Source organism: Nycticebus coucang, chromosome 3 (assembly GCF_027406575.1).
Source record: "Nycticebus coucang isolate mNycCou1 chromosome 3, mNycCou1.pri, whole genome shotgun sequence".
Taxonomy (NCBI): Eukaryota; Metazoa; Chordata; class Mammalia; order Primates; family Lorisidae; genus Nycticebus; species Nycticebus coucang.
Window position 1 is genome coordinate 127,304,652 of NC_069782.1, and position 22,695 is coordinate 127,327,346.

At 36.1% G+C, this 22,695-nt stretch overlaps 1 protein-coding gene across 4 annotated transcripts in view; it reads left to right on the forward strand.

Moving 5' to 3' along the window:
• Window positions 1–22,695, forward strand: part of R3HCC1L (R3H domain and coiled-coil containing 1 like) — a 107,079-nt gene that overhangs the window by 37,921 nt on the left and 46,463 nt on the right. For all 4 annotated transcript variants that reach the window (XM_053584620.1, XM_053584621.1, XM_053584622.1 and 1 more), the window contains one exon: window positions 18,560–20,364. In XM_053584620.1, coding sequence (XP_053440595.1) covers window positions 18,574–20,364 — 1,791 coding nt within the window. In that variant the 5' untranslated portion in view covers window positions 18,560–18,573. The remainder of the gene's footprint in view (window positions 1–18,559; window positions 20,365–22,695) is intronic.

The window sequence follows — 22,695 nt, forward strand, 5'->3', positions numbered from 1 at the left end:
AATCTTGGATTTGGATTCTCTATAGGATAGGCTTGGTGTGTTGCTAGATAATAGACCCCTGAAAATTTCTTTTTTTCTTTTTTTTTTTTTTTGTAGAGACAGAGTCTCACTGTACTGCCCTCAGTAGAGTGCCGTGGCATCACACGGCTCACAGCAACCTCCAGCTCTTGGGCTTATGTGATTCTCTTGCCTCAGCCTCCCGAGCAGCTGGGACTACAGGCGCCGGCCACAAGGCCTGGCTACCCTGAAAATTACTTTATCAGCTTTGCTGACCCATTGGTGTTCCTTTGGCTTTTCACTTCCTTGCCTCAATTATTTCCTTCAGAGTAGCTTTCAGAGAGGTACAAGGAGGTGGTTAGGTTATTGCTGTTTTTCTTTTCCAGAGGATTGTCAGAGATATTAAAGTGGAGAATAGTAAACACATGGGTGTGTTCATATTGCCATAGGCAGCATAACATATTGCTATAGGCATTTATGAGCACAAACATTGGCCTCATATTATCTGTCACATTCTGGTTGTTTGGCCTTGTTGCACATACATTATTTAACATCTTCTTTGCCTCAATTTTCTGATTTGTGAATGGACTAGTAATACCATTTTATAGAGTTATTGGGAGGATTAAATGAGATGTTGCTATTTTGAACACAATAAGTAAGACCTTGAAGGGTCACTTCATACGTAGCCCAGTTTGACAGTTTGAATAGAGCTGTTTGACTCCTCATTCTGCATCCTACTAGTGATTCTGTTTCTTCTATTAATGTCTTTTAAGTTGTACTTTATGCGGGGTCACTCACTGAGTGCTACCTGGTTTAAAAGCTTATCTCTCTTTAGTCCAGGTATGTTAAGAGAAAGCCTAGAGTACTTTCTTCCACTGTAGCCTTTAATGTTAGAAATTGCTGTCTTATTCTATTAACTTAAATTGTCAAGATATATTTTGTATAACTGGTTTGAATAGAAGTAAGAATGACGTTCCAAGTAGATGTAAAAATTATTTTGTGTTTTCAAGTGTGAAACATGTCATTGTATTAACTAGTGCAAATGCATTTATGGAAGAATACATTAAGAAAACTGCAGCAGAATCAGTTGTGGTTCATTAGCAGATTTTAGACTTTTTAAAATATGAAGCCATTTCTCTGCTATTTAAATAGAATTTTTTATGTTACTATATCAAAAGTGCTTCTGTCTTATGTTTGGGTTGAATCTATTTTAAAATGAAGCCCTTATCAGGGGAAGGATATTTCTTGGTTTCTTATTTGCAAATACAGTTGGCCTTTGGTATCTGTGGGGAATTGGTTCCAGGACCTTCCTTGTATACCAAAATTTGAGAATGGTTGAGTCCCTAATATAAAATGGCATAGTAATGTAAATGCTGTATTGTTTAGGGAAGAATGACAAGAAAAATAAGCCTGTACATCTTCAGTACAGATGGCTTCCCCCCGCCCCCAAATATTTTCCATTTGTGATTGGTTGATTCCATGGATAGAAAACCCTTGGGGTACGTAGGGCCAACTGTATTGTGCTTATGCTGGACACTGGGAGTGGAAGACCTTGCAAGCATGGAAAAGATTGGGTATGTTTTTAATTTTATTATTCTGCTAAAGACTCCTGATCAGGTGGTATAACCTGATTTTTTTTAACTCATGTTTTACTTTCCTTTTCATCTTGTTCTACAACCAGAATTACAGATTATTAGAAACGGAGTGTTTTCTGTGCCTATTATATAAATTTCTGACATTGAATATGCTATTTAAGAGTAGTGGTTTTCAGACTTTTGATCAGGTGAAAGTGTTACACCCGAGAATCGGAATCCCCAATGACCATATGAGAGAGCCAGACACCGATGCAAATCACACGAGGGTGTTTATTCAGGCTCAAGCCAGGGCTGCCGGCATTCCCAGACGCAACTGGGGCCTAGAGTGCTGTGCTCGTTGCCTGCAGGGTTTTTATGCAGTGGTTATGGGGTGAGGGTCATGGGAAACAAAGTGTGGCCTTTGGGTCTGTTATCTCTTATGCTGACACTAGAATTTAAGGCTGATAGGGTCCCGCCAATCTTAACGGTGGGTGGTGGAGCGGGGTTGGGGGGGCTGAGGTTCTGATGCACTCTGAGAGATAGGGACGCACTCTGAGAGATAGAGACGCATCCCAGGAGATAGGGAGGGATGTGGTTTACTAAGAAACGAAACAAAGGATTTTCAGGTTGCTTTTAAAATGGAGGACAAAAGCCTGAAATGATGAAAAGCCCAAAATGGCATCACTGGGTCCTTCAAAATTGACTTTATAAAAACTAAAAAAATTTAAAAGTGAAATATTAATAGAATGGTATGTAAAACGTAATAACAGTACATATATTAAAGGGTATACATTTTGTGGAATTTTTATGTTTTAAAAATAAAAATCTGTCTACCAGGCAGGATTGCAGCGGCACAATTGTAGCTCACTGCAGCCTTGAACTCCTGGGTTCAAGCGATTCGCCTGCCTCAGCTTCTCCAGTAGCTATGGCTACATGAGCACACCACCACACCCAGCTAATTTTTTTTTCTTTTTTAATTTAAAAGTGAGACTTAGTCTCACTTTATTGCCCAGGCTGGTCTTGAACTCCTAGGTTCAAGCCATCCACTTTGGCCTCCCAATGTGCTGGGATTACAGACGTGAACCACTGTAGCTGGCCATTTATGAAATGTTTGTAGTCACATATGTGTGTGTGAGTCTATGTGTACTATATAGCATTGTGTGGAATGCTTTTCTTACTGAGGAGTGCAGAAAAAAATAGGGAAACACAGGCTTAGGCTATTTTTATATATGAATCTTTGCTCATAGTAGATAAGTTTTATTTATAAAGCTTTTTTAAACAAAAATATAAAAAGACCTTGGAAATAACGTAGAGCATAAATAAGTCAAATAGAGACTAGAGAAACAATAGAAAAAAATCAGTGAAACTAATTGCTTTTTTTTTGTAAAGATTCATAAAATTGGCAAACCCTTAGCTAGACTAAAGCAGAGAGTAGACTCAAAGTAAAAAATGAAAGAGGACACAGTACGGCAAATCCACAGAAATACAAAGGATCATAAGAAACCACTATCAAAAAAAAAAAAAGAAACCACTGTCAACAATTACATGCCAACAAATTTGAAACCTAAAAAAACTGTTAAATTCCTAGAAACATATGAAGAAATAAAAAGTCTGAACAAACCCATAATTAGTAAAGAGACTCAATCAGTAATTAAAAACTTCCTAACAAAGTAAAGTCCAGGACTGCATGGTTTCATTAGAGAATTCTACCAAACATTTAAAGGAGAAGTGACACTAATTCTTTGTAAATTCTTCCAGAAAAGTGAAGAGGGGGGAACACTAACAAAATTAATTTTATGAGGTCAGCATTACCCTGATACTAAAGCCAAAGATACTATGAGAACACTATTGACCAATAGTCTTTATGAATATTATTACAAAAATTTTTACCAAAATACTAGCAAACTAAATCGAAAAACACATTAAAAGGATCATGTGTCATGACCAAGTAGAATTTATCTCTGGGATGCAAGGATGGCTCAATATATGAAAATCAATATATGTTATATAACATATTAACAGAATGAAGGACAGAAATCACCTGATTATCTTAATTGATGCAGTAAAAGCATTTGACATAATTTAATGTACTTTCATGGTAAAAACACTGAATAAACTAGGGATAAAAGGAAATTGCCTGGCAAAATAAAAGGGTTATATATGTAAAGGTCACAGTTAACATTGTCCTCAGTAGTGAAAAAGTAAAAACTTTTCCTCTATGATCAAGAACAAGACAAGGATACCCATTCTTATCACTTTGTTCAATACAATAGCCACAGATCATTTGGGTTTCAATACAGGATATGAAAAGGAAGTTAAGAAAATCCTATTTATAGGCGGCACCTGTGGCTCAAAGGAGTAGGGTGCTGGCCCCATATGCCGGAGGTGGCGAGTTCAAACCCAGCCTCTGCCAAAAAAAAAAAAAAAAAATCCTATTTACAATGACATCATTAAAAATAAAATGCTTAGGAATAAACTTTATCAAGGAAGCAAAAGACTTGTACATTGAAAACTGTAAAGCATTGCTGAAAGAAAGACTATGTAAATAAACGGAAAGACATACATTTGATAGCAGTGTTACTTTGATACCAAAGCCAGACTCATTTTACCAAATGAATATCCCTAATGAGAAAATCCCAAATCTGAAATGTTCTAATGAACATTTCCTTTGACCTATGACTATGAGCATCATGTCAGTGCTCAAAAAGTTTCAGATTTTGGAACATTGCAGATTTTGGATTTTCAGAGTAAGAGTGTTCAAATTAACCTGTACAAGAAGACCAATATCCCTAATGAATATTGATGTTGTATTTCTTGTGGATTGGAAGACTAAGTATTGTTAAAATGCTTGTATCACACAAAGCAATATACAGAGTCATTGCAACCTTATCAAAATCCTTATGGAAAATATAAAAATATCCTAAAATTCACATAGACTCTCCAAGGACCCTGAATAGTTGAAACAGCCTTAAAAAAGAAGAACAAATTGGGCGGCGCCTGTGGCTCAAAGGAGCAGGACGCCGGCCCCAGATGCCGGAGGTGGCGGGTTCAAACCCAGCCCCGGCCAAAAACAGAAAAAAAAAAAAGAAAAGAAGAAGAACAAATCTAGAGGTCTCAAATCTGCTGATTTCAAAACATATTACTGAGATATGGCAGTCAAAAATACTATGGTACAGGCATAAAGATAGACATATAGACCCATGACATAAACTATAGTGCCTAAAAATAAAACCTCATATGTATAACATGGTCAGACGATCTTTGATGAGGGTACCAAGACTACAGAATGAGAAAAGGATAGTTTCTTTGACAAATGGTCTTGGGAAAAGTGGATAGTCATGTGCAAAAGAGTGAAGATGGACCCTTATCATATACAAAATGGGTTAAACATAAGACCTGTGACTGTGAAACTCCTGAAAGAAAACTTAAAAGAATCATGACACTGAAATGAATAATAGTTTCTAGGATATGACACCAAAAGTACAAATAACAAAAACAAAGATTGAAAAATTGGACTACATCAATTTGAAAACCTCTGTGCAGCAAGAAATAATCATCAGGGTGGCACCTGTGGCTCAGTGGATAGGGCACCGGCCCCATATATTGAGGGTGGAGGGTTTGAACCCCGCCCCGGCCAAATTGCAACAAAAAAGTAGTCAGGCATGTGGCAGGTGCTTGTGGTCCTAGCTGCTTGGGAGGCTGAGGCAAGAGAATCGCTTAAGCCCAGGAGTTGGAGGTTGCTGTGAGCTCTGATGCCATGGCACTCTACTGAGAGTGATAAAGTGAGACTCTGTCTCTAAAAAAAAAAGAAAAAGAAACCATCATCAGAGTGAAACACAACCTAAGGATTGGGGAAAGATATTTGCAAACCACGTGTGTACCAGATAAGGGGTTAATATTCACAATATGTTGTAAAAAAAATCCTAAAACTCAGTATGGCTCAAAGGAGTAGGGCACCGGCCCCATATGCCAGAGGTGGCTAGTTCAAACCCAGCCCTGGCCAAAAAAAAAAAAAAAAAAAAAGGGCAAAATCTCAACAGACAATTTTTGCAAAGATAATACACAAATGGCCAACATACATGTGAAAAGATAACGCAATATCTCTGATTAGAGGAAAATGCAAGTCAAAACTATAATGAGACATCTCACACCTGTTAAAATGGCTACTATCAAAAAAACAGAAAATAACAAAGTATTGGTAGAGATGTGGAGAAATTGCACATTTTTTTTTTTTTTTTTTATTGGGGATTCATTGAGGGTACAATAAGCCAGGATACACTGATTGCAATTGTTAGGTAAAGTCCCTCTTGCAATCATGTCTTGCCCTCATAAAGTGTGACACACACCAAGGCCCAACCCCCCTCCCTCCGTCCCTCTTTCTGCTCCCCCCCCCATAACCTTAATTGTCATTAATTGTCCTCATATCAAAATTGAGTACATAGGATTCATGCTTCTCCATTCTTGTGATGCTTTACTAAGAATAATGTCTTCCACTTCCATCCAGGTTAATACGAAGGATGTAAAGTCTCCATTTTTTTTTAATGGCTGAATAGTATTCCATGGTATACATATACCACAGCTTGTTAATCCATTCCTGGGTTGGTGGGCATTTAGGCTGTTTCCACATTTTGGCGATTGTAAATTGAGCTGCAATAAACACTCTAGTACAAGTGTCCTTATGATAAAGGGGAAATTGCACATTGTTGATGGAATTGTAAAGTGGCACAGCTGCTATGGAAAACAGTATGGAAGTTCTTCAAAAAATTAAAAATAGAATTATCATGTGATTAAGCATTCTACTTCTGGGTAGATATAAAAGAAATTGAAAACAGGATCTCAAAGAGATATTTGCACTCCCATGTTCATTGCAGCATTATTCACAACAACCAAGATGTGGAGACAACCTAAATGTCCCATCAGTAGATGTGTGGGTAAAGAATATGTGTGTGGAAAAAAAAAAAAAGAATATGTGTGTGTATGTATGTATATGTAACATGTACTATAGACATATACACACACACATATGGTGAAATACTATTCAGCCTTAAAAAGAAGGAATTCCTATTATATGTCATGGTTGAACTTTGAGAACACTATCCTAAGTGAGATAAGCCAACCTTAAAAAGACAAATACTGCATAATTACACCTGTATGGGGTATCTAAAGTAATAAAACTCATAGAAATGGAAAGTAGGGCTGCAGGGAGGGGAAATCAAGGAATTACTGTTCAGTGAGTATTGAGCTTCAGTCATGTGAAGGGAAAAGGTTCCAGAGATCTGTTGTACAATGAGTTACAATACTGTACTATACACTTAACAATTTAAGAGGTAAGCACTCTGGGAGGCCTAGGTGGGTGGATTGCTTGAGTTCACAGGTTGGAGACCAGCCTGAGCCAGAGCAAGACCTCATCTCTAAAACTATCTGGGCGTTGTGGCAGGTGCCTGTTGTCTAGCTATTTGGGAGGCTGAGGCAAGAGAACCACTTGACCACGAGTTTGAGGTTGCCCTGAGCTATGGCACCATAGCACTCTACTGAGGGCAATAAAGTGAGACTGTCTAAACAACAACAACAAAAAATTTAAGAGGTAAATTTACATTATGTGTTTTTTTACCACAATTTAAAAATGTCCATAAGCAAAATGTTATCAGTGGCTATCTTTAGAAGTTGAGAATGCAGAAATTTCTTATTTTATTTTTCTGTTTATTTAGTAATCCTTATGTATTAAAGAAAATAAAAACCTTTTTGTTGTTTTTATACTTTTAACAATTTTTTCAAGTAGATTTTGTCCTTTATAGAACTGTAAACCATGTATTTTTTAAAAAACTATGCTGTTAAAGAAACCCTATTTTCTCCAGAACTTTGTAATATAGTTTTGTCATCATAACATTAGATGAAGAACTTCGTAACATAGTTTTGTCATCATAACATTAAGTGTGGCATAAAAACTCATCAATGAATATTAACTGCTACAAAGTCCCCCAATACTCCCAAGAAATACAGAGGATGCCAAAAAAATGCATACACAATTTAGGAAAGAAAAAAATTTCCATTGTATTACTCAATATTTATGTATCACAAAGGGTGAATAATGTAAGGCACATGTGACTTCTGTGTTTATAAGAGGTGCACAAAGTGGTTACTGTCATTGTCCAGGCAGTTCTGATTATGTCTTCTGATTACTACTGCATGACTAATGTTCGGAGGCCTCTTAGATCTTCCCTTGTGCATGCCACATACAGTACCACGTGTGTCAAATTTTTCAAGAGTTTGTGTTAGAGGTTCTTTTGCATACTCACGCCTCCATTGTCGTTGAACTTCTACAACGTTGTCAAATTTCAAATACCACTTCCAAGTGGTCTTGTACTCCTCAAACGACAGCTGTGTGTGCTTCTGTCATTTTCTTTGACCGTCCTGCCTGTCACATGGTGACTGACACTAGTGTTAATTTGATTGACACCGTCTTTTGAGTGAATGTCATACTACACATTGCTACTGTAATTCCGTTCATCTTTGAAAAGTCATACATAGAGGACAATGCTTAAAATGTGTATACTTTTTTTTGGCACTCCTGGTATATTGCCTGTTGGTAAAGAAGCAAAGTTTATATAAGTATGTATTCCTTAGACTGATTGAATTCAAATGGCTGAAGAACTGATTTGTACAGGCTTTTAATATGTATTAACCTTTCCTAGGAATAATTTCTTCACTTCATACTTGCTTCCTAAGCCATTCCGTGAGGTATTTATCTCCTTAGCTCCACTGAAGCTATTCCAATGTTATGAATAACCCTCTGTCTTGCCAAATCTAGTAGAAAATTCTCAGTTATTCCTATTTGATCTTTCAACAACATTTAATGCACTTGTTTACTCTTGCCTTTTAAAAATATTTTCTTTACTTCTCTTTTGGGATACTACATGTGCCTCTTTACTTGCTATGTTCTTATGCCGTCTCCTTTGCTGGCAGTCTGTCTCCTTTTCTTCACCTTTAAATCTTGGCATTCCCCCATGACTCAATCCCCTGGCCTTCCCTCTTACCCTGTTCCTTGGCTTAGATCTTTATAGTGATGACTGACAAATTTTTATATCCACTTCTTTCACCTATCCTGAGCTTCAGATTTATATATCCAATTGCTTCCTTAACAACTGTATTCTGATGTCCAAAGGCTTTCAAATATAACATATCCAAATCAAAGAAATAATTCCAAATCTAAGGCCTTCTACAATTTCAAATATACAAATAAAGTCTTGATTTTTCAGGGAAGATAAAAGTCAGAAAAAATGCTCCTAAATTTTTTGAGGATAACTTTTACTTCATGGAATGTTGTCTAATTAGTTTTACTTTCTGATATTTGAATCATTAGTAGACTTTGCTTGTTTTCATACTTATTAAAATCATTATGAACTTATAGAACATAAAAGTTTATAGAAATATGCTTATTTATACATTCATACTTTCAGTTGATTTTTTGATTTGGTATATTCCCATGCTGCTGAATCAGACAAGACTGAAGAGAAAAAGGAGATCGTATTTGTCCTTGTGGGATTAACGTATAATCATTATAAAACTAATGAAGTATGTTGTATTTTTTTGTACCAAGTCTTTGAAATTCAGAGGTGTTTTGTATGCATGGCACATTTTAATTTAGACTAACCACATTTCAGGGGCTCAGTAGCTATCTGTGGCTAGATCATTCATAAACCAAAAAGTAGAGGTTGCTCAGCATTCTGAAACAGTTAAGGATATCTTCCCAACGTTAAGTAATTTATGTGCTGCTTGTTTTATTATCTTGCGAAGTATAGTAAAAAGTTCTTTCTTTTCTTCATTCATCATTTTCCTATGTATAGTAATTTTTTCTAATAAATTGTGCTCAGTGTCTATTGCTTTTGCTTTATCTTCTACCAGTTTATAGTAATGTCCTGTATTACTAAAAAATAGTGCATCTTTAGATTTTAGGTGGTTTTGTTTTAATTACAAACTTAACCAATTTTTTAAAACAAATATAAACACTGTGATGTATGTAGTATAAATGATAATAATCCTTTTATTTTATTTATTTATTTATTTATTTTTTGAGACAGAGCCTCAAGCTGTTGCCCTGGGTTGAGTGTCATGATGTCACAGCTCACAGCAACCTCCAGCTCCTGGGCTTAAGCAATTCTCTTGTCTCAGCCTCCCAAGTAGCTGGGACTACAGGCGCCCACCACAATGCCCAGCTATTTTTTTTTTTTTTTTTGTAGAGACAGAGTCTCACTTTATTGCCCTTGGTAGAGTGGTGTGCCGTCACAGCTCACAGCAACCTCCAGCTCCTGGGCTTAGGCGATTCTCTTGCCTCAGCCTCCCCAGTAGCTGGGACCACAGGTGTCCGCCACAACGTCTGGCTATTTTTTTTGCAATTTGGCCGGGGCCGGGTTTGAACCTGCCACCCTTGGTATATGGGGCCGGCGTCCTACTCACTGAGCCACAGGTGCCGCCCTGCCCAGCTGTTTTTTGGTTGTAGTTGTCATTGTTGTTTGGCAGGCCTGGGCTGGATTCGAACCCACCAGCTCTGGTATATGTGGCTGGCGCCTTAGGTGCTTGAGCAGTAATCCTTTTAAGCACTTTTTGCTCTTTCATTTTCTGCTGTCTCAGATGTAACCACTGTTAGCAATTTAGAATAGTTTCCCTCTCCTTAGGAATGCACTCTTAAGAGAAATTCTTGCTAATTTGAGAACATTGATACTTTGAAAATACTTTTTTTTTTTTTTTGAGACAAGAGTCTCACTATGTTGCCTGTGTAGAGTGCTGTGCAGTGAACCAGTTGCTCATGCCTGTAACCCCAGAACTTTAGGAGGCTGAGGCAAGTTTGCTTGAAGCCAAGAGTTAGAGACAGCCTGAGCAATATTTCAAGACCCCGTAGCTGCAAAAAAAATAAATAAATAAATAAAAGTAAAGCTATTGAAAAAGGAGACATAGTATCATGGATTTATTAGGGATAATCTTCAGAAATGGAAACAATCATTTTGCCATGTACAGTATTTAACAAAATATAATTGTAGGTGTGCTAATTCTCAGAGTTAATAAAGAATGATGTGATAATTTTTCCATTAAAATTATGTGATAGTCGGACAGCATCCTTTTTTTATGTTTGATTTTTTTTTTTTTTTAGCATTTATCATATAAATTAGACTAATACATCAGTTTTACCAAAACTATTGAGGGCTTTTTACTGGTTTCTTATGAGATTTTCTTAATACCTTGACATTTTCTTTCTCAATTCTTACTCTGTGAATTATCCCTTTTTCACGGGTTTGATTTTGCCAGAATCAAAGTGTTTTGCTGTGAAATGAGCACTTTTTAAAATATTATTTTCGTAGACATTATGAAATCTGCATTCTTTTCAAGATTTGTATTTTCACATTATAATTGAGTTGTGTTGTTTTCGTTTATGTGATTGAACATTTACAACATTAGTCTATTAGTGGGAGATTGATAGCCAAAGCCTGGATATATCGTTGTAAAGTGTACAGTAGAAATGGATTTTGCAGGTGATTAGGGCACATTGGGAATATTTTTGTATTATAAGGACTTTTTTACTCCCTCTGCAACTTTGTAACTTACAGAAATCAAAGCTTTAAGTAATAATTCAAACTTTATAGAGACATCTATCATGTCTGGCAAATTAATATATGTGTATCATTGAAGTAATCTGCTCAATGTGCCTATGAAATAAGTTTATTATCTTCATTTTGTGCTTTGAGTAAACTAAAGCTTAGAATGGTAACTTTTGCCACACATGAGTAATTTGTTCAAGGTAAGGACTAGTGAAAGTACAGAGCTGGAATTCTAACCCATGAACCACACATGTACTTGACTGTACACCCTTGTATACACACATAAACACACACCACTGTGTGGTTAAGAAGATGAGTTGGAATTGTAATTTTTTTCCACTTAGTATTATGTTTTGTGTATTGCTCCATTGTAGGGCTGTGCCATAATGAAAATAAAATTACTCTTATTTAGGATGTTTATAGTTTATGTTTTACTTTTACTCATGGTTACTGTTCTTAGTAACTAAAGAGGCTTAGATTTTAATAGCCATGTGGGAAATAAGAGTAGAGGCATAGGGCTTGGGAGAAATGAGGAGTTGGAAACCAAGTTTACTTCCTAAGGCCTTAAATATCAAAGGATTGTACTCTCACACAAAGAGTAAACAAGAAAAAATTATTCAGAGTGACAGAAAGGGAGTAAGTAGCCGTGTATGTTATCTGAGTTCTGAGTGAAGGGGAAGTTTCCTCTAAGAATTAGTAGCTACTATTTTACCTGCATATGAGTTTGTATTTCAAATGTATACCAACCACCTGGTCCATGCTATCTGACTATATGAATAAAGCTCCACCAAAGTTGAGTTTACTACCCAGAATTATAAAAAAATAAAAATTATTTTGACAGTATCTTAAGCAAAAGTCAAAGACTCAGTAAAAAGCAGAATTAAATCCTCAAGAACTTCAGAGAGGATGATTAAACATTCAATGCAATAGTAAAAATTTAATATAATTTTAAATCATTTACAATTAAAATATAAAATAATGTTTTACATTATAAAATAATCATTAGATAATAAAAATATTAAAAGTGGTTTAAGATAAAAGAAGAGAACAGAAATAAGAGAACAACAGAAAAACTATTAAAAAAACCCCATAAGATTAGGGAAAGGATGGGGACAAACAGTTTAAAAATCTTAGTCATTAAAATTTAAAAACTAATTGGATTGGTTGAAATGCAGAATATGCAGGTTTGAAGAGAAAAATCAATGACAGGAAAGAAGATAAAGCTGAAATTATTGCCCAGAATGAATAGAATTGAGTGATTCAGAGCTCAGTCAAAATTCAAGAATCACAGTGTTGTCTTAGTGGAAAGATAGTATTAAATACATACCTAAACATATAGTAAATACTTGAGAATACCAAAGACAAAAGGGAATATTTTAAGAATCATCAGAGAGGAAGAAGAGATAATAAAGCAATGACATTTAAGCTGACAGTGATTTCTTAACAAATAATACAAGTCAATGTATTTAAGGGTGGAAGCAATGTGAAGATATTTTCAGAGAAAAACTAAGTATGTAAGATGGTGTTACTAGATGAAGATGGTACAGCTGCCTGTTATTCTCAGCCAATATGCAGAAACAGGCATGGTTCCACCAAAATTCGTCAAAAGGTGGGTGATTCTGGAGAACAGTGAGAGTAGCCTCTCCAAGACTGTTCTTCTATTTCCCAAATCACGGTTTTATACATAAAAGTTAAAAGTAAAAATCATGTTAATCTTTATCTTAAACAACAGTAATGGGCATAACCCATGACCCGTAATAAACAATAATCAGTGTAACCCATAACCCAAACAACATTGCAATTCAAAACTTAATCTTATAAATCAGTTGCCCTAAAGTACTCAGGATAAACACTTGTAGGTTAAAGCTGAATTTACAAAGCAGCAAGAATGGGAGACGGGAGGTGAAGATCATGCAGGACCTAAACCGACCAGACCACAGTCCTAAGCCTGAATGACTCCATCTTATTCTCACTACATGTGCTTTCAGTGGAAGGGATTGTGAAGCAAATTTATTGTACAGTTTCTAGAAGACAGGTACAAATAATTAACTTGAGATATTTAGACAAGTATATTAAAATGCTAAAAACAGACCAGAGATAGAATTTATAGCTTTCATGGCAATAAAGGAAAAGTAAATCTGATCAATCTCAAGGAAAGCAGGAAAAGAAAACTACAAAGAAGTAAGGTAAATGGAAAGGAAGCCCAAAATGTAAAAGCTGAAATACATTGAGAAGTATCCACAATCATAATGAATATAAATGAATTAAACTTGATAATTGAAAGACTGAAGTTGATACATTGGGTAAAGAATACACAATTTAGCTACATGCTCTTTGGAAGAAAGATACCTAAAGTATGATGAGAGTGAAAGGACAACCACCCAAAGATAATTAACTTCTGAAAGTTGCTATAGGTATATATACTTTTAGACAAAATAGACTTTAGGGCCCCCTCAAAAAAAATTGACAAGAGAAAAAGGTCACTATATAATGATACATGTAACTACCAGGAAGACAAAACAATTTTAAGTGCCTACTATGGTTTAGATGTGGTTTGACCCTGCCAAAATTCATGTTGAAATTTTTAAGTTTTTTTAGAGACAAGGTCTTGCTATGTTGCCCATGCTGGAGTGCAATGACTCAAACCCCTGGCCTCAAGTGATCTTCCTCCTCAGCCAAGTAGCGGGGACTATAGGTTCTGCTCTGAATGTTAAAGGTCTCTCATGCCTCCAGTTGCAAAAGAAATTCATAAAAATGCAACATGGGTTTATATTAAACAAGCAGTATAGTTGTCCTCCTCCATTCCTAGAATTTCTGTGCTGGGTCCTTGGTCTTGAGAAATCAAAGGATGAAATTCACAAACAGCAGAATAAGGAACGCAAAACCTTTGTCTCAGAAGGGTTCCTGGGTGAGTTGCTGATTTGGGCTGTCTATCTAGGGTTTTATAAGCAGTTTCTCCTTCCCTATAGGCAGGAGGATTTGGGGAAATGGCAGGTATGTCTAAAATATGTCATAGCCATTGGTGCAAAAGCCCTATGGGCAGAAGTTAATTTTAAAACAGTTGCTGTGTAGGAATGTGGTCATGTTTTGGGTGTTCAGCTTTTCCTAGGGAGTAGTAGCTTAGATGGAACTTGATCTAACTAGTCTATGAGCTTGCTTAGGCCTAGAAAATGAAGTTATCCTCCACCCTTAGATGGACCTGCATCACCTCCATTGGTGGTTTCACTTTCTACGATTTCAGTTACTCATAGTCAACCATGGTCTGAAAATATATACAGTAAGATATTTTTAGAAAGAGACCACATTCACATAATTTTTATTATAGTATATTGTTGTAATTGTTCTATTTTGTTATTGTTAATCTCTTACTATGCCAAATTTATAAATTAAACTTTATCATAGATTTGTATGTATTGGGAAAAACTTAAGTGTATATAGGGTTTGGTACTAACTATGTAGAGATTCAAGAATATATTCCTGCAGATGAGGGAGGATTACTTACCTCTAAAGTCCTCAACATAGGAATGCTTTTCCTTTTTGTATGTCTGTGAGTTATTATGAAACATGGTCTTTGCCAGGTACGGTGGCTCATGCCTTTTATCCTAGCAGTCAGGGAGGCTGAGGCAGGTGGATTGCCTGAGCTTACGAGTTTGAGACCAGCCTGAGCAAGAGGGAGACCCTGTCTCTACTAAAAATGAAAAACTGAGACAAGATGATTGCTTGAGCCCAAAAGTTTAAGGGTGCTATGAGCTATGACGCCATGGCACTCTACCAAGGCTGACAAAGTGAGACTTTGTGTCAAAAGAAAAGAAAAATGGTCTTAGTCAGTGGTATATTGGAGCATCTTCTATTGGCCTGATTACTAAACACAGCTATTTTTAAACATTAAATTACATAGGCTTACTTAAATAACTTATATTTTTTAAAAAGGTAATAAATACTTAAAACTCATCACTTCCTAATTATTTTACTACGTTTTAGTATGACCTATGCTTTTGATGTTATTTACATATATTTTACTTCTGTGGTTGTAATCCTATATAATAATATATTTCACATATTTTCCAAACTCTTATGTTCAATGAAGTCTCATTGATGTCTTGGAATTAGCCATTTACGCTACAGAGATCGGCAAATGCCATATAGCAGGGCTTGATTTATTGATTTTTTTAGACTTACAGTGATGGGATAAAATGCTACTAAAGAAAACATATCATGTCTTCAGCTATTATATTGTATAATAAAAAATATAAGAATATATTCTTTCATTGTTTAAAAATGATAATCTACTTCAGTTTAGAAGTCACTTACATCATTGATACTATTGATGTAAACAAAAACATCAAGTAATTGGAGAGATGGTTGCTCAACATTTACCAGCACACTGTTGGTCTTGGCACAGTTGAATGGAGTGTTTTGGTAGGAAATACTGCAGGTAATATAAATTTATTATATTGTTATTCAACTTTAGAAAATAGTAGTATGATAATATGATAATATGTGGTCTTTAAGAAAAAAAGAAAGGTTGAGTTTTAAGTCATTAACCATAGCACATAATAATTTAAAAATATATAATTTGAAGCTTTTGATAGGTCCATTGCAGATTAAAATAGAATCATAGAATTTAGAGTTTGAAGAATGCTTAAAATTAATCTAGACCCGCTTGTCTTATAAATGGAAATTCTTTCCTGGTATATATCACCCATCCAGCCTTTATTTAAATACTTCTAAAGATAGACTTTATTTCCTGACAGTAACACTGGAGAACTCTAGAAGTAGAGTTCTCTCTTATATTGGGTCAGACTTTGTTTTCCTGTCACTTCTACCAGTTGGTTCTAGTACTGACTTCTAGAGAAACGTAGAAGAGAAATTTGTCTGTTCTGTAGAACAACCAATTCTTCAGGTATAAAGTTAGCTGTGGGTTTTCATTTAGATCTCCTTGGGAAGAAGTATACCTTTAGTTCCTTTAACTATACATCATGTGGCATATTTTCTAGACTCTGTAATCTGAGACTGTATTGCCTTTTAAACACCTACATCACTGTTTCTTGGCTTTTATTGACCTTGTGGTTAAGTAAAAGTCTTAAAAGGTCTTAGGTCTTTCTTTGCACACACAGAAGTCAAGTCTTCTGTCTTCTGTTTGATTATTTTTTTCTTAAACTCCAAAACAGATCCTTGTATTTATTATTTATTTCATACTTTCATATTGCGTTTAGCATAGCATTTCAGATTCTGGAAATGATAATGAATTATAATTTTACTTTTTTTTTTGTTTGTTTAGAGACAGAGTCTCTGTTGCCCCAGCTAGAGTGCAGTGGTGACATCCTACCACCATGCCTAGCTAATTTTTCTAACTCTTGCTCAGGCTAGTCTTGAATTCCTTACCTCAAGCACTCCTTCTACCTCAACCTCCCAAAGTGCTAGGATTATTACAGGCATGAGTCACTATGCCTGGCCCATTTTTGATATTTATTAATCCTATCACCTTTCTGTCAGTTGCACATTTAAGAAGCATTCCGTATTTATTGTCCCTCCAAATTATTGTTTAAGATATTGAATTTCAAAGGGCTGTGGGGACATAATCCTCCTTTAGGTAAACTCTAAATTTATGTCTACCCGTTATTAATACTTACTTTTCATTGTGTGAGTTCTCTAAACAGTTCTGTTAAGTAGTCCACATTTTGCCATTTTATATCCAAAAGTTCATCATAATATATATATATTTTCAAATAATTTACTAATTAGGAGATAGGCTGTGTGTTTGGTGTCCCTTCAAATGAAACACCCTTTAGTACTTCTTTCGTCTTTGAATATTAGGCATTTCCTGAAAAATCCTGGCACACCACATGTTAAAATCATGTTCTTCTACAAATAGAAAGATAGAAAATCCATTAGGAATGGTGGGCTGTGGCCGTTAAGACATCAAAACAGAAAAGGAGCAAGAAGACATCATCACTGGAGATACTTGATGATCCAGGCCATGGTATTTGGACTGAAAAGAAAATGGTCTGTGCTATAAGAGCAGAGCTTCTTTATGGAGCAAGTATTCTGAATCAGGTGAAATTTAGGGATCTGGTATAAATAGTATTTGTTAGCCCTTTTTTCTCTTCTTTCTCATTGTGTCTTTTATTTTTTTTTTGAGACGGAGTCTCACTGTGGTGCCCTCGGTAGAGTGCTGTGGCGTCACAGCTCACAGCAACCTCAAACTCTTGGGTTTATGTGATTCTCTTGCCTCAGCCTCCCAAGTAGCTGGGACTACAGGTGCCCACCACAATGCCCGGCTATTTGTTGTTGTTGTTGCAGTTGTCATTGTTGTTTTAGCTGGCCCAGGTTGGGTTCAAATCCACCAGCATCAGTGTATGCAGCTGGTTCCCATAACCACTGTGCTATGGGTGCCGAGGCTATTGTGTCTTTCTTTTGAAATGTATGTTGTGGAATATTAACAGTGGGTGCATCTCAGTGTTTATCAGTGTTTCGTTGCTGTGTATAGCAACTATCTCCTTAATCTCTTTGCTCTGGACAAACTAATACCTACTTCATAACATTATTTTAAAGATTGAAAGAGTAACTTGAGTATGAAATTGCCTAGCACATTTCCTTCTATTTAGTACATAGGAGATAAAAGTTTATTTAATATTTGTTAAATTTCTTGTACTAACCATGATGGAGGTTGTCATGAAGTTACTGGAGTTAAATCATCTCATCATTGTTTCTTTGGTTTCTGTCTTCCTTCATCCTAACAAGATCTGTTGCATTACTGCAGTAAGCAGGAGAAATTTATATTAGGTTACTTGATTAAATAGTATTAATATAATAATGCCTTTCTCTTTTCCTCTGCCTTTTTCTTTTCTAAAAATATCTTACATCAAAAGTAGCATCTTTTAGGAAACATTCCCTATTTTCTGGCCAACATTCAAATTACTCAAATCATTTTATTTATATACACATATTTATGTTGACACATGTGGCTTTTGGGGTCCTTCTTGAATATAGTCTTCAATGTAAAAATTAGAGAACTAGAATATAGAGAGGATTATGTTTTATGAGTACTTGATTGGTGGATATCATTGTTCTAATATCTGTTTTTAATTTAGCCTAAGACAAGGCTACCTATTTAAAAAGTAAAGAAGACTTGGGAAGTAGAATAAAGGGTTTTAGAGAATATGAAGAAAGGATATATGGATAAAACTCATTGGTCATGAGTTTTTTTGGAATTTACTTCCCTTAGTTGTGTACCTGATTACATCAATTATTTTATGGCATGTTTCATTTTCATTTTTAACTTGGGGATTTCTCAGGATGGATTAGTAGACTCTCTGCCTAGCTTTTAAAAATCTCATGGTTCAATACATTGTAATTAGTGTCTGGTAATTAAATCGTTCTCTCTTTTTCTTGCAGATTGAGGTGTTGCCATGCAGCAAGAAGCAGGGAGATGTAGGGTTCGAGCCAGAAGGCCTGACATGGCACTGTATGTACCTAAAGCTCGAAGGGGTGCAGTTCTCCTCAAGGCAGATGATGAGGCAAAAAGCTCTGGTTTGCCTAACTCAGTGGTGAAAGAAGAACAAAAAGAAGTTTGTCTGTCTCAGAAGGAAATCTTTAGAGACAAACCTGAGGCTCAAAGACTAAGTATTAGTCCTGATAGAAAGGAGCATAATTATAGGGAGGGAAAGAAATCTTCAGCAAAATTAAGAAAAGACATATGCCTTCAAAAAAGAAATAAAGATAGAGTTTGTATTAAGAGAGAAACTACAGAATCCAAAGAAATATTATCCCGAAGATATCAGCAAAGAGCCTCAAATACTGGGATTATACCTAATTTACCTGTACAGAGACATTTTAAACCAAAGAAGGTGGAATGTTTGGGTATTGAAACCCCAGATGTGACAGGGCATGAGAGGATGCTTCTATCACAGTTTTGTTCAGAAATTAGTAAGGCTCGGGTTCTAAGTAAACCATTTCAAGATGTTGAGTTCTGCAATTTTAGTAGGCACAAACTAAGTGGGGAAACATTTGAAAACAGAGATTTGGAAAGCAGAATTAAAGCTAATGCCAAGGTTGTGGAGATACTATCCCAGTCTCCTACTAGAGTTTTTAGTTCTGTATTGAAACCTGAGAATATGATTGCAACAGTAAAACTAAGCTCTGATTCTGGACTTATACAACAAGGCATACAGACATCAGATGGAATGTTGAAATGTAGCAGAGAAGATACTGCTGCTCTTTATGTTCCTCAAAGTCCAGATAGAGTCATTGATCAAACTTGTGTAGACTTTGAATCTGAGAATGTAGATGATGTAGCTGGTACCACAGGTTTCATCTTGTGTCAGAAAGGTAAAGATTCCATTCCTGAGACTATGAGTCACATCTCTCATAAAATGTCTATAGTTAGCAAATTAAAGAGCACAAATGGCATTGTTGATCCAATAATGTTTAAAAAGTATGAGAAGAATGACAGCATTGCTGATGAGTTATGTGTAAAGTGTGAACCTTCTGAAACAGATACAGATAATGGACTTAAGAGTGTAGGTGACATTACCAGTAAAACGTGTATGATGGACATTACAGATGCTTTATGTGATCATATAACTGTTGGCAGCCCTTATGTGGTTGCAGTTAGAATAGCTGATGAGACCTGTAACGATACGAGTATTTTCTCAAAACATATAGCAGTGAGTACAGATGCAGGTCCACTTTATGTAGCTAGAAGTGGGAATGACACTAAAAATTCTAGCAATTTGACTGCTTGCATAGATATTTATGCTCAGAGTATTTCATCTAATTGTACAGAGTCAACAGGAAATTTGACAGAGAGCCTGTCAGATTGTGCTTCCTCCTTACCTATAAAGAAGATTGCTGATGGTAATTGTAACACTTTTTTGGACTCTGAACTCAGCATGTTAAATGGGACAAAATTACTTTCAGACAGTGCCTTGGGCAATGATCTGGATAGTACTGGTGAGATAAGAGAGACATTGCGTGAACTAAGAACTTCTGAAGAGTTCAAAACAAAAGACCAAGATGACTCAGAGAATATAGAATTTGGTCTATCCTTTCCCAATGGAGAATCATTATCTATGGAAACATCCATGGAATTGAAAGCAACTGAAACTTCTCACGTGGAGGAAAGTACTGCTCCTGAGGAGAGCTGGGAGTCTTTGTTTAATGATGATGGTGATTGCCTGGATCCACGTCTTCTACAAGAGGTATGTTTAGTTGAAATTGCTTGATGCTTACACAGTTTATAGCTATGGGCTACTGGTAGCCTTCCATATCCCCAAGTTCAGCCCTTGACGGAATCCAAATTTTATAGAACAAATTCCTTTATTTAGTCAAAAGGCCACACTCAAGGATCCAGAAGGCCACATAGCCTGGATTCCCCATTGACTTAGGACTTTGAAGGTAATTTTGATGGACATTTGTGCACATTCACACCTTTAGTCATTCAGCTTAAGAGTTCTTACCATGAACTAACAGGATTGTAGGTTGAGAAAAGAATATCTGATAGAGCATTAAAACCACACCGAATTGTACTGTATCTGTAGTAGCCAGGCCCTGAGAGATCTTACTGAATAGATTAAAGATGAGGTTAATAGATTTCTGCTATCTGTTGAGGAGATACAAAGAGAAACTTCTTCAAAAGTGTTTTTCTGTGTTGACAAGATGTATTTTACAGTGGCCTATTTGGGGAAGGAGAATAATTTATTACTATTATTCCTATTTTATTTTTCTAGTGGCTGTTGGAATGTTGTTAGACACTGTAGAGCAGCAGTTCTCAGCCTGTGGGTCGTGACCTTTTTAACAATGAAAATACATTGCGGCATTAGGAAGGTTGAGAACCACTGCTGTAGAGAGAAGGATAAAATAAAAGTGTCGTTTTTTAAGGAGTTTATACTGAGTTAAATTGCAGAATAAATGACTGTTTAGCATGTATGGAATATGTAAGTGAATAATGGCATGCTGACCAGTTGGAGTCCATAAGTATAAAATGTTGAATTTGAAACATCTTAGAAATTACTTAATTCAGTCATTTTATTCTACCAGGCCAAAGGGTTTTTTGTTTGAGCTATTCCAGAGAGCCTTTTAAATACTAAGTGATGAATCTTTTATTCCTAAGAATTAAACTAAAAGTATGGGAAAATTATCATGTGCACATTAAGGAGCTACTTGTGGCTGAAGAAGGCAGCCATTGGGTAGAACTGACATTCTGAGCAATCCCACCTCATTCTGAGAAGGTATTTGCATGCCTTGAGTTTCCCTATGCCACAGTGAGCCCTTCCTCCTGTCAGGTCAGGAAACACTGTATCTTAAATATTCCTTAGAACAAAATATAGAGTAGAGAAGTCTATAGAGTCAAGAACTCCTTGAAGTTATGTGCAAAGTTATATATGTTATGTGCATTGTTTCATAGTTTCATCAGAGTCTCAAAGGCAGTGATACCCAAAGTGTGGTCCCTGAACCAGCAGCATGAGCATCACCTGGGAACTTGTTAAACATGTTAACTCTTTAGGCAAGAAAACTACATATTCACAACCTTTTTCAGGTGATTCTGATGCACACAAAATTTGAGAACCACCGCTCAAAGGTAATAAATATTCAAGTGTACATCAGAATGTGAGTGGAGAACTATTGATAGCTGTCAGCCCATAATTAGAAAAATACTGTTCAGCAGTGGTGTAAGACCCAAGTCAGGTTAAGAAATAATAATAATAATGAAGGAAATGAGGTGAATATAGAGATACTATTAAGGATCAAAGCATTGGGAGAAGGTCTTAGTCTGATAAAGGCAGCTGTGTTCACAAAGGCTAAAGGGCTGTTTTGAGAAGTAGAGAGCACATGTCCTTGTAGGACAGAAATAATAGCTTCCTACAAAAGGGCATGATAACACAGAGCCTTTTCCACATGGTCGTACTCAGTAAATATTTATTGAATGGATGAAGTTGTGAGGGCAGAATTGAGTCTGTCTTTTTAGGGTGGGCTCCAGGGATTTTCAAAACATCATTCCTGCTAGAACTTGGATTCTCTGTTAGCTTAAATGTGGCTTTTTAATTGGAAGAGAAAGGGGTTCAGATGTACAACTCAGTTTTTCAGGTCTTACCACTGTTTAGAATAGCTGTAAAAAATTTAGGCAACAACTCAGTATTTTGAGGAGCATAATAACAGTTAAAGAGAATGTTGGAGGGCACGTGGGTTGTTTCCATGTCTTTGCGATTATAAATTGGGGCTGCTTACAAACATTTGAGTGCAAATGTTCTTATGATAAAGTGACTTTTTCTTTTGGGTAGGTAGCTGGTAATGGGAGTGCAGGATCAAATAGGTTTTCGAGGACTCCCATACTTCTTTCCATAAAGGCTGCACTAGTTTACAGTCTCACCAACAGTGCAAGAGTGTCTCTTTCTCACTGCACCCACACCGGCATCTGTTGCTTTGGGACCTTGTGATGTGGGTGTTATATGTATACCACAGAATGGTATTCAGCCATTCGGCCATAAAAAATGGTGGAGGTTTTATATCTTTTGTTATACCTTAGATGGATT